This window comes from Toxotes jaculatrix, chromosome 14, assembly GCF_017976425.1.
Source record: "Toxotes jaculatrix isolate fToxJac2 chromosome 14, fToxJac2.pri, whole genome shotgun sequence".
Taxonomy (NCBI): Eukaryota; Metazoa; Chordata; class Actinopteri; family Toxotidae; genus Toxotes; species Toxotes jaculatrix.
This window is the reverse complement of record NC_054407.1, coordinates 3769343-3780752: the sequence shown is the minus strand read 5'-3', so window position 1 is coordinate 3780752 and position 11410 is coordinate 3769343. Positions and strand designations below refer to the sequence as shown.

Genomic DNA, 11410 nt, shown 5'->3' with positions numbered 1-11410 from the left:
TTTCTTTCTTGTCTTTTCTTGTTTTCACACATTTTCACTTTTACCTTATTTAAACTCTCCCCCCCCCCCCCCCCCCCCCCCCCCTTTTACATAACCCTCTCTTTTTTTTGTTGGTGATCACTGGTCTTGCTCCTCCCTCTCTCTACACTAAATTTCCAGAGCGTGTGCTCCAGTTTTCCATGGGTCTGTTGGACACGAAGGCTGAGTTACAGTCCTGCACGGGTGGAACGGCCTCACTCATACCTCTCACCGTAACAATCCAAAGATCCTGTGCATGAAATATGCTCAAAATCTGAAATGAACCTGGGCACAGCTGATATCCTGAGCTGTTTCTATGACCACTACATCACATATCTCCGGAACCACTGACGGTCTCTGCTGAAACCCAGGATGATGACAGTAAGCAAATCCATAAATGAATGATCATATTGATCAACACTACTCCTTTGTGAAATTTGAGTCACAAATGATCTGTGTCCATCTTTAACATTAGGACAAGATGGTAAAATCAAATCTCAGGATTAAATGAATTTATAAACTTGTCCTATGACAGATATTTTCTTTCAGCGAGATGCCGTGATGCAGGATTATTGCCCAAGGAAAAAAAAAGAAAATCTGAAACAGTTGCACAAGCCTTAGCTGAAGAGGTTTTAATCAGTGACAGAGCACCTTGTCTAATATTTCATCACCTCGGTCTTCTCCCATGTTTACCTGTTGTTGATGCTGCTGCTGTTTGCTCAACACTACCTCTATCTCTTTCACATTAAAAGTCCTCCACTGGCTCAGCAGCAGAATCACCTCTCTCTGCTGAAAAGCTTTACTTGAGCTGCTGTAGAAGGTGTAGATATTTTTTGATGGGAGCTAATCTGCCATCTTGTGGAAGCCATATGCTATTAAACATGTTGTTAGACTGGGCCTCTCTGAAGTTTACCAGTGGGGTGATTCCATGTCAGATCAACAGATTTTAGTGCAAGTAAACAAAAGCTGTTCCAACCAAGGAGGAAAACAAAAACCCAAACACGTGACAACCATGTAAACAGAAATACAGTTTGGTTCAAGGTACCAACTTACTCATATTTTGTGCATTTACTAATTAAAACATGGTCTTTTTAGGGCAGACTTTGTCCTACATGGAGAATATGCACTTGGAATAGTGTGAAATCATTTTTTTCATGTTCAATGCATCAGGAATCAGAGATGTTGGTTTCTTTCAGACATGAACCTAGTTGCTAAGAAAGAACTATAACAGGAGTATAATATAGAAAAAATATTAAAGATTGAATGTGGTTCACAACTTGCACAGATGTTGTTGGGTACAATGACATTATTTACAGAAAGTATGAAGCAAATCCAACAGAGTCAGCTAGGAAATGTTTCTAAAATCTGTTGATTTGACATGGAATGACCCAGTAGTGGCTTCATCTGTGCATCACTAAATGATATGATGTGCTGTTTTATAACATTAAAAAAACCATATAAAATACTAACTTGTGAGTATGGATTCACCAGAATCAGAAAACATGAACACATTCATGCATTACTGAGTGAAAATATTTGTATAAACCATTGTGACGGCTTCCAGACAATTTATCTGGGCTCCGGTTGTAGAAAGTATTATGTCATATGAATTACAACTGAGTCCTGAAGCTCCAGTCCAGAACAAATAAATCTGTCCAGCTTCATCACAGTGCGATCTTTGTGCTGGATCCATCAGTTCTGCTCTCAGTCTGGATCTGGATGGAACCACACTCTCAGGTGGGAGGAACCGTTACATGTGATTTAAAAAGAAATACCCAGGGAGGAAGACCGTCGACACAAGAAGGCAGAAATAATAAATGATGCATCTTTAGCAGGAAGAAAGTGCGATGACATGTCAAGTTACTCTCCTTATTCTGGATGATGGGACAGTAATATGGTTTAAAAGAGAGCAGATGTTTATGGGCTCTTTGTGAACGCACATGCTATTATTATAACTATTATTGAAATAATTCTCTACACATGTAACAGGTAACATTGCAGATTCATTTACTCAGTAACAGAAAGATCAGTGCACATTTATCTTCTGATATTTACAGGTATGTTTTTATTTACAGTATTATATGTGTGTATATTTACTGTCATACTTACACATTATTTAAGGAAATCTTTTTTAATCATCTTTTAACCGGATTACTGATTGTTACTTAGGACCAGTTTGAGTTTTAGACCTTGGGAGTGAAGACATTTTGGGGACAGTGAGGACATTTTGGCCAGTCCTCACTTGGGGCTGTGTGAGGGTTAGGACTTGGTGTTATTTTTGTATGTGCAGTTGTCGGATCTCGTCCACTTTGTTGCGGTGCAGCTGGAAGGCGGGAGTGACCCAGCGACCACACGAACACTGATCTCCACACCAGCTGAAGGAGCCCAGCTTAGAGCTACACTTAGGACACAGCAGCTACACACATAAACACAGGAAAAGAGAGGAGGGGAATAACACACTGTAAGTGCAGACAGTGAAACTGGTGGGTTTTAAGCAGCTGCTCCTCACAACTTTAAAAGGCTGTTTGAGGGTTCAGACTTGGTTTTAGGGCTCAGGGTAGAATGAGGTTTAGGTTTGGGTTTAGGTTTGGGTTAGGGCTGAGGTTAGGCATTTACAGCTATAGTAAGTATGTTTTTGTGTGTGTGTCCTTTACCTGTCCATCCATCACTCCAAGTAAAGCTTGTTCCATCCACTGCACTGGCTCAATGAAGTAAGATGTGCACTGGACGTCTCCTAGACAACAACACATTTTATGTCATTAATTGTGATAGACCACACGTTCAGTGTGTGAGTATGGTCCTATGGTCCAGAATGTAACTGTTAGAACAGTTCCACAAATCTTGTTCTTCAGGCTCTGTGCTTCAGCACATTGAGTCTGATATAAAATAATAGATACTACATTAAAGTCTCAGCTATAATTTTAGTCGGTTTACAGAGATACAGCTCTTTTAACACACAGTGGCCAAAGTTTAGGGGTTCAAAAGTAATTGGACAGCTTCAGCTCTTGGTAGTTGTAGAGTCTCTCTCTGTCTTCAAGTGGACATGGGCTTGATGTGTCAGACTGAGATCTGGGTCCTTGTCTCAGCGGGTCAGAGCTCTTTTGGCCGCACATAAAGTACCAACAGCATATTAGACAGGGGTGGTCATAATGTTTTGGCTCGCTAACATACGTACCCAAGCCAGAACCAAACCACAGATGAGGTGTTGGCTTTGGGTCATGAGCTGTTTCTTTTTTTTTTTTTCCCTTTCACAGTTTTCTTTTCCATCAATTTGACAGAGGTTGATTTTTGTTTCATCAGTCCATAGAACTGCAGCCTGGCCTGTCTATTTCTGAGGTTTACCAGGTGTTTGCATCTTGTGGTGAATCTTAGGTCATGGTTATGAAGTCTTTGGTTGATAAACGACAAGAAACACGCACCTCTACTCCCTGCAGATCATTCCTGACCTGCTGTGCAGTCACTGAGTGTTTTTTCTTCACTGTGAAAATGATTTTTCTGCTCATCCACAAAACCTGTTTTCCTAAGTCCAGCAAGTCATTTGCCATTTTTCTACTCTCCCTGTGCGCACCTACGATTTTAGAATGAAACCCACTCTATATGTACATATATATATGTGTGTGTATCTACAGTCTCTCCTCTCTGTATGAGTGGGGGCACTGATGTTTTTAAACAATGTAAAGGGCAAGCTCCCTTGGGAGCCACAAAAGGATTTTACAACCTCCTTCACATATGCACCAGTTCTCCCCATCACCTGTAAAACAGGCTTTGATGTGTAAAACCTGCACCAAAACCCTTTAATGTTATTAGTTCCAGTGTTTGACATGTCAAGATGTCTGATGGAAGAACGGTCAAGAGAAAGGTCACAAGAATGCCTTCCTTACCAGAGAGGTTGCTGAACTTCTTGTGAGCAAAGGCGGACGCCCCCTCTCCCACTGGGTGAGTGAGAATACTGGAGCCACGGAACAGAGTTCGTCTGAGGATCAGAAGGTGGAGATAAGTACGGAGCTGGAGTCAGGATGTGTATTTCAGCTTCAATATAAAACTCTCCTCCATTCAGTCGCTGTATAAATGTTAGCACCTGTCACCTGCACTTCCTGCAGCGATAGGATACTTCAGTGGAGCTGGAGTGGGCAGGGTCAATGGCAAACAGCTCCCTTGGAACCTGCTGCATTTCTGGACTCACACACATACACACACACACACACACATAAACACAAACACACAATTGGAACACAAAATGTTGGAAATAAATAATCAATTAATGATCCATGTAAGGGAAGTGTGTGTTTACCGGGGTACTTCTCAGTAAGCTTGGTCAGCCTGTACTGTTTGTACAGAGGGCTGCAGGTGTCCACTGCACAGTGCATGGTCTCATACAGAAGCAGCTGCTCCTCAAAACCACTGTTGACCCTGAAACACATCACGGGCTGTCAATCACCCGTTCTGTGTCTGATAATGACATGTCCATGACAACATACGCTTAACAGATCACTTCCACCAAAGTCCAGAAAAAAACGATTTTATTACTTTACCGTAAAAACTCTCTCTCTCTCTCTCTCTCTCTCTCTCTCTCTCTCTCTCTCTCACACACACACACACACACACACACAGGCACTTACTGTACGTCCTGTTTGACACTCTTCAGCCTGTTGTAAGCCTCACTGAAGCTGAGCTGGTATCTCTTCATTAGATAAGCAGTCACAATGGTGGCACTGCGACTTCGGCCAGCCTGGCTGACACACACACACACACACAGAGTCATTGTGTATGTTTGTTTGCTAGTTTACAGGTTAGTTTTTCTATTCACTGTTTATATCCTGGGTTTGGGTAATGGTGTGCTAGAATTACTGTACACACTTAATCTGTTAATCACTATACAACTGATTAGTTCATTGTGATTAGCTCATACACATGTTGATTAAGTGACTTTGTATTTAAAGGTAACTATGGAGAATATGTGGTGAGAGAAGCTGTTGAGCTCTTACCGCTGAAAATAACAGCCTTTTCACAGCTGACATTTTGACTTGTCACAGTAGGAAAAGCACGTGTTACTAATAACATCTCCACCTATAAAACACATTTCCCCTCTGAACTTCTCAGATGGTTCAATGAGGCCCTAAAACATGAGTTATCTCCCAAAAAAGTTAGATTAGAGAAAAGTTTGAAAAATAAATCCACATTTGTGTAGAAGAACCTTTCTTTTTCTGTCACTTAGACTATCACTATTATATTCCTTCAACAGCAGAAAAATGAAATACAATTATTAAATGGAAGGATTGATTGTCATTTTTAACTTCTTTATGGGCTGTTTGTTTTCAGTGATTAATATTTACATGCTTAATTAATTACTAATTTCATTATCTGTTTTTAAATAACCAACTTATATTTGCCACTGAAAATCTATTCTGGTGGCATACTCCAGATATTGGCCACTTCAGGCCTTTGATAAACAGTGATCGGCAAACCTTTGACCACTAATATACCAGCTGGCAAACAATTAAAAACCATGCAGCCACCTTAGAACAAGGCAAAGCACGCCGTTGACCTCTGACCCTTACCAGTGAACAATTGCAGCCTTGCCTCCATCCACAGCCTCCTGAATGAACAGGAAGCAGTCGTCCATGTGAGACAGGAGATCAGAGGTCGCCTCATCCAAAACATTGACCCACTTCCTGCGAAAGCCACCATCAGCAGGAAGCAGAGGGGCGGGGTCGGCGGAGTCCACAGACAGGATATGAGTGACAGATGCATCGGCCAGTGCCTGCCTGTCGTTGAGATCGGCAGCAGTGCCAATGTACAGCCCGGGGTCCACCAGGAGCATGACTGCAGAGGAAGACAGAGAGCTGACACCGGTCTGTTCTTACATCAGGAAAACAGGAAGAAAATAGGGAATAAAATGATTTTTAAAAAGGTCATCAGATCCTGTATGAATGTGTTTCCACAAATTTGACTACTGACTGCTTTAGCAGCTCTTATGTGTGTCTGAAAGGCTGGATATCAGAAATCTAAGAAACCTCCATCTCAAATGAGATGGTCTATTCTTCAGATCATACATATTTTGATGATTGTGCATAACATTTGTTTGATATTTTTGCTTTAAAAATGTGTAAATTAAAGACGAAGTGAGAATACAATAATCTAAGTTCTAAGAATCAATAAGGGGCAATTAAATACTGAAATATTTTCAGTGTTTTTAAGATTCAATTTATTAAAGATGCTGCATCTAATGTGTCTTGTTTCCTTCGTGTTTACATGTATTTTCATTTAACAAATACATATTTTTGTAGATTTTTTTTTTTATTCTTCAGGTCTATGGCTTCTTGACTTCTCCTATCACCCCTGCCTCCCTTCTGTTACCTGTTAGTAAGAATGAAAACTGATCAATTATTAACAAGCAAAGATTAAAAGCACCGTGTCTTATTTAGGTGAACCCATCCAAACCTAAAAACCTTTCAGACTTTCAGCAGCAAATAATCATGTTAGCTGAACTTCTTCTAACCACCGTGAAAACCCAGCTCAGTTTTTTTTTTATGAATACGAGCTGCTAGCTGACACAGTGCTGTTTCCTCACCTTGTTAGCTTAGTGTAGCCTCTCGGTTGTTTCTCAGTTGTTTTAGCCCTTCAAGTGAAAGCTGCTCTTCCGGTTTCGGACCATACACTAATTAAAGAGAAACTCAGTAAAACAAAAAATAAGGAGTTAAATCTCAAAAAAGGCAAACGTGCGTTCACTGTGGTATTTGGTTCGTCGTTTAAACTGTCCGTCCGGAAACACACTCGAGTTGAAGTCTGTTCCCCCCCTCAGACAGTTTGTCCCCCCGTTAGAGCTGTGAAGCTCCCTCCCTCCCTCTGTGGTTAGAGCTAGTTAAAGGTTTGGCTCATGTTAATGTTAACTGAAACTGACTTAGACACAATAGTAATTCAACAGTAATGAAATATTTCTTTATACATTCTCACATACAATGTTTTGAAGGTGGTGACCCAACAAAATGTAGACAGGGTCACAAAGTTTGTTAACTGTAACTAAGAAATTGTGACCCTCTGGTATTCAGAATAAAAATACACATATTTGAGTATGGAAAACACACCCTGAGACTGCTGATACATTCATACCATGGACTGACAATTTAAAGTGTACACTATAAAGCTTTTTACCCCTCCATTTATGAGTTTCTGTACATGACCATGGCATATATAAATAGGCCTATATGTATTACTATGCACATTATGTCTGATGTTCTCCTTTTTAAGCTTCTACTTCTGCTGAAAATGGGTTATTAGTGCTCTGTTTGTTCAAACTGAACAAAACACACACACACACACACACATATATATATTCAAACTGAATAAGGTACGTAGAATATCACAAAAATCTTTCAACAAAAATTCTAACAATAAAAACTATCAAATTATAACTTAGGAAAATATCAAAATGTGAATGTTGTGAAACAAATATTAAAGCTCCTAATGAAGCTGAGGTTCTAAGGGTTTGCGTTAACTAACCACACTGAATGAGCACAAAGAACATTTTTTACCCACTGGGAACACAGGCTTCAGCTATAAAGCTGAAATAATGAGTAGGAACGAGTGAGAGAAGTGAGAGGAAGATACCAGGAGCATGAGGTAATGTAGGCAGACACTGCTCAGCAACCCACTGTCCCATCAGAGAGTCATTAGCAGATTAACTGAGTAGAATGAAGGCAGATCTACAAGCATCCTGTCAACTCACAGGACAGCTACAGAGACAAGTGTCTTTAGACTTTATATATTAACGTTATTGACAATCAAATCTTCCTGTAGAATGAATAACTGTTCTTCTTTTTGTTATGCTTTCAATGCCAGACACTCTTTAAATACTCATTTCATAATGTCTGTCTGGCCTTATGCCTCTCTACACCTACTAAGTGTGTGTGTGTTAGCTTGTGTGTGTGTGTGTGTGTGTGTGTGGTGATCTGAACTTCCCGCCAGGGTGCGTCCCACTGTCTGTACATGGTCACAATGTGGGGTTCTCATAAAGTTTTACAAGCGGCTTTAATCTGACCGTCTGACCAATCACAATGCTTGACCATGACCACACGGCTCCCTGAGGGCTCATTAGAGCTGCCCATCACACGTAATTGAGTGTTAGAAATGAAGCGTTAATGAAAGAAGGCAGAGACACACACACACACACGATGAGTGAAAGCCAGCAGGTGAATGGGAACAGAGTGGGTTTGTTGTGTTGCTGTGACTCACTGACAATGTATGACCTCTCCACCAGATATCCTGTGAGAATGTCAACAAGCTAATTAGCTTTTTTTCTCCTCATAACCTTTCTCCTACTTTTGAAATCTCTTTGAAACGCATGTTTTTACACCACATGTAGAATTTTCAGGTTACTATTGCATCTTTCCATTTAGTTCTGGTTTTTAGAAAAATGAGACCATTTCAGTGCAAGCTGATGCAGCCTGTGTGTTGCTGTCAGTGTGTTTTCAGTGTCTCTGGGATCAGTGCAGCAGGGAATCAGCACACGCTGCTCTCTGCCACATTATCACTCTAACTTCATCATCATGATGAACCTTCACCTCTCAGTTATTGATCCAAAGATTTCACTTGGTGATTTCTTCTTGGGCTTCATTGTCAAACCAGTGCTAATTTTCATGCTGCCTTACCTGTTTTGTCTCCCTGATGTCCAGTGTCCAGGCCCCTGTTCGAGATCCCTGAAACAATTGGCTCAGAGCCAGCTGGACATTGTAATCAACTACTGTCTCTGATAAAGGCATAAAAAAGTCAGCTAACTCCAGCCCTGATAGACCAGTATTGGTAACAGCTTTTAAAACCTCATAATGTGTGGTAGTATTTATGGAACCAATATGCATATCTAACTTTACAGCATGCAGGGAGATATAATAAATAATAAATAATAAACTGAGGCTCTGTTCAAACAGAAATAACAGCTGCATTTTTAGCTCTGTTCAGTGTGCTTGGGCATCATGTAAGTTCATGAACAATACTGTCAAAGCTGAGCCTGAAAGTGGGCTCATGAGCTGGGGGAAAGTAGTTTTACAAAATAACCTCAGGGTCCTCTATCTATCCTTTTCCCAGGGCTTTCATGGTCTTCATCTGCAGATGGAGTCTCCTCAGTTGTCTTGAAGTCCCGGTCAGTTTGTGACCACCTGCCACCTGTGTTAGCTCCATGACAACAGAGGAAACTTCATCTGCTGATGTAAAGCAAGAAATGTGGTTGAAAGCCCTGGAAAAAGATGATAAGTGGACCTTGACTTAACATTATTTTGTCAGTTATTGTGAACGTGATACACACTGAAGTCAAACAGCGTTAGGATCATTTCAGATGGTAGAAATCCAAATGCGAAATCCAAAGCTGAAGCCGTCCATCCACATCAAACCAAAGCACACGTCTCACCAGAGTGACCCCTCATGTTTACTTCCTCTCTTTGGCTCTCTTCCCTCATCTTGTCCATGTGAAATTCACCCACATTTGGACACAATTTTTACGACCCAGGCATCGAGCTGAACAATCGAACCACCACAGCAAAAGTGTCGAAACCAAATGACATCAATCTCGGCTGGCTCAAGCACCAGGTTTTGGCTGGATGGGGAACATTTTGTCAAAAGAGAAGAAAGGCCGGTATCATGTGTGGGTGATGCCACAGACCTCACACACGAAAAAAAAAAAAAGCAGTGGAACATTGTATTTGAGTATTATTATTTTTAATAATAAGTTAAAAGAATAGTAAACTAAAAAAGAAAGAAGAGAAGAAGCAGAAGACAACCTTTAAGATCAACAAAAAATGAAAAGTTAAGTCTTTGGTAATTACTTTCTTTCCCGCTCTGGTCTTGAAAGGGGTTACTGTGTGTAGGAGTTCATTTATTGCCAGTGTAGGAAGGTTAAATACGTCCTGGCAGTTTTTAATTAGTGCGAGGGTGTAGTACGAGTGTGTGTTTGTGTGCGTAATGCTAATTAAAAATGTCCTGTCTCACTGCCTTTCTCTCATATATAAGACCAACTCGCTGACAGGTTGTGAGAAGAAGAGTGGAGGTGACCCACAGAGAAGGTAACCACTGGCCCCTTAACTCTCCTTCTATCGCTGCATGTCTCAGTGTCTCTCTCTCATTGTCCCTCTGTGTGTCCCAGACATTGTCAGGATCCGGATCTGTTCACACCGTCTCAGAGTCTGAGATATAAAAAAAAAAACGATGAAGAAGATGATGATGAAAATGGCACCGTGGCTTCTGCTGCTCGGCCTTGCTGTGACGTCTGCTGCTGCCAAACCAGGTAGATACTGACACACTTTGTGTTAGCACGTTTTATTCAAATCACACTTTCAAGCCTTTCTAGTGCATCTAATACACCTTACGATGTCTGATAATCTCCCCTTGGTTTGTCTGATGTTTACTGATGTAGCTGTGATTTCAGCTAATGTCTAAAAATGTACCCATGACACCTTGTCTGATCACTTACACTCCACTTATAATACCACTGAAATTGTCTGTCTCTCTCTTCAGGCACCTGTGTGGGTCGGTGTGGTGAGGTTTTCACCAGGGGCCTGCAATGTACCTGTGACTTTCACTGCCTCCAACATAATGAATGCTGCAAGGACTTTGAGGCTACCTGCACCATTGGTAACTCTGACACTCACACACTCAGGTCAAATAAGACAGATCACGGGACATTTTATTGACTCCTCTGTGCGCAAAAAAATAATAAGTACCAAGAGCAGATCAGTCACTTTTGGTGTGAAGACATGCTGTGCTGATACTATTCTGCTGGTCCACCTGTTGTCCTCAGCTCAGTCCTGTCAGGGTCGCTGCGGCGAGCCATTCAGACGTGGTCAGCCCTGTGAGTGTGACCCTCAGTGCACCCTCCACAACACCTGCTGCCCTGACTATCAGCTACACTGTGGTAAGACCCAACAACCACAACGCCTAAACATGTGGTGGAGACTAAAGGCATTCAGGTTGCTGAATGGACAAAATATCATGATTTAAATAGTAGACAAAGGTTTAACATTATCTCCCTGAACACATCTATAGTGTCTTTTTCCACTGTGTCTCTCTGTCCACAGATGCCAGTGTGTCCGTCTCACAACCACAAACATTCCAGCCTCTCAGGGCTGCTGCTTCAGGTCAGACACCATCAACAACAACCAGCTAACCAACCAGCAGCACAGCTTCTCCTTCACTACCTCTCCAAGATTTTTGTGTTCCTTTTCTGAACACCACATTGATGTTGAATTACAGCTGTGTCGTCACAGTCTACACAAAACTGACACCTTTGTGTTTTTGTCTTCTTTTCTCCTCTTCCTCAGGTGATCGAAAATCAGCCAAGAACAGGAAAAAGTCCAACAGTGAGAGCGAGGAACAGTACTCAGGTCAGACGTAGTTCTAAGGCTGA

The 11410-nt window shown here is 41.3% G+C and overlaps 1 protein-coding gene across 3 annotated transcripts; it reads right to left on the bottom strand.

The window, feature by feature from the left end:
• Window positions 1-1252: 1252 nt before the first annotated feature.
• dusp12 (dual specificity phosphatase 12) lies at window positions 1253-6796 on the bottom strand. 3 transcript variants are annotated; one of them, XM_041055372.1, is made up of 8 exons: window positions 6590-6796; window positions 5577-5877; window positions 4638-4751; window positions 4310-4428; window positions 4104-4191; window positions 3900-3991; window positions 2673-2752; window positions 1253-2434 (listed from the first exon to the last, which is right to left on the bottom strand). In XM_041055372.1, the coding sequence occupies exons 2-8, from the start codon at window positions 5837-5839 to the stop codon at window positions 2291-2293; spliced, it is 900 nt and encodes a 299-aa protein (XP_040911306.1). In that variant the 5' UTR covers window positions 5840-5877; window positions 6590-6796; the 3' UTR covers window positions 1253-2290. The 3 variants fall into 3 exon arrangements, with proteins under 3 accessions (XP_040911306.1, XP_040911305.1, XP_040911304.1); XM_041055371.1 differs by having other exon boundaries at window positions 5577-5872; XM_041055370.1 differs by having other exon boundaries at window positions 1254-2434; window positions 5577-5841.
• Between the last annotated feature and the right edge of the window lie 4614 nt (window positions 6797-11410).

Bases quoted from the DNA above. Each gene is read 5' to 3' on its own strand.
- dusp12 (XM_041055372.1), bottom strand. From the start codon at position 5,839: ATGCTCCTGGTGGACCCCGGGCTGTACATTGGCACTGCTGCCGATCTC. The intron at 4,752-5,576 runs GTAAGGGTCAGA...TGTGTGTGTCAG, and splicing joins AAGGCTGCAATTGTTCACTG to CCAGGCTGGCCGAAGTCGCA. The intron at 4,429-4,637 runs GTAAGTGCCTGT...GATGTGTTTCAG, and splicing joins AGTGTCAAACAGGACGTACA to GGTCAACAGTGGTTTTGAGG.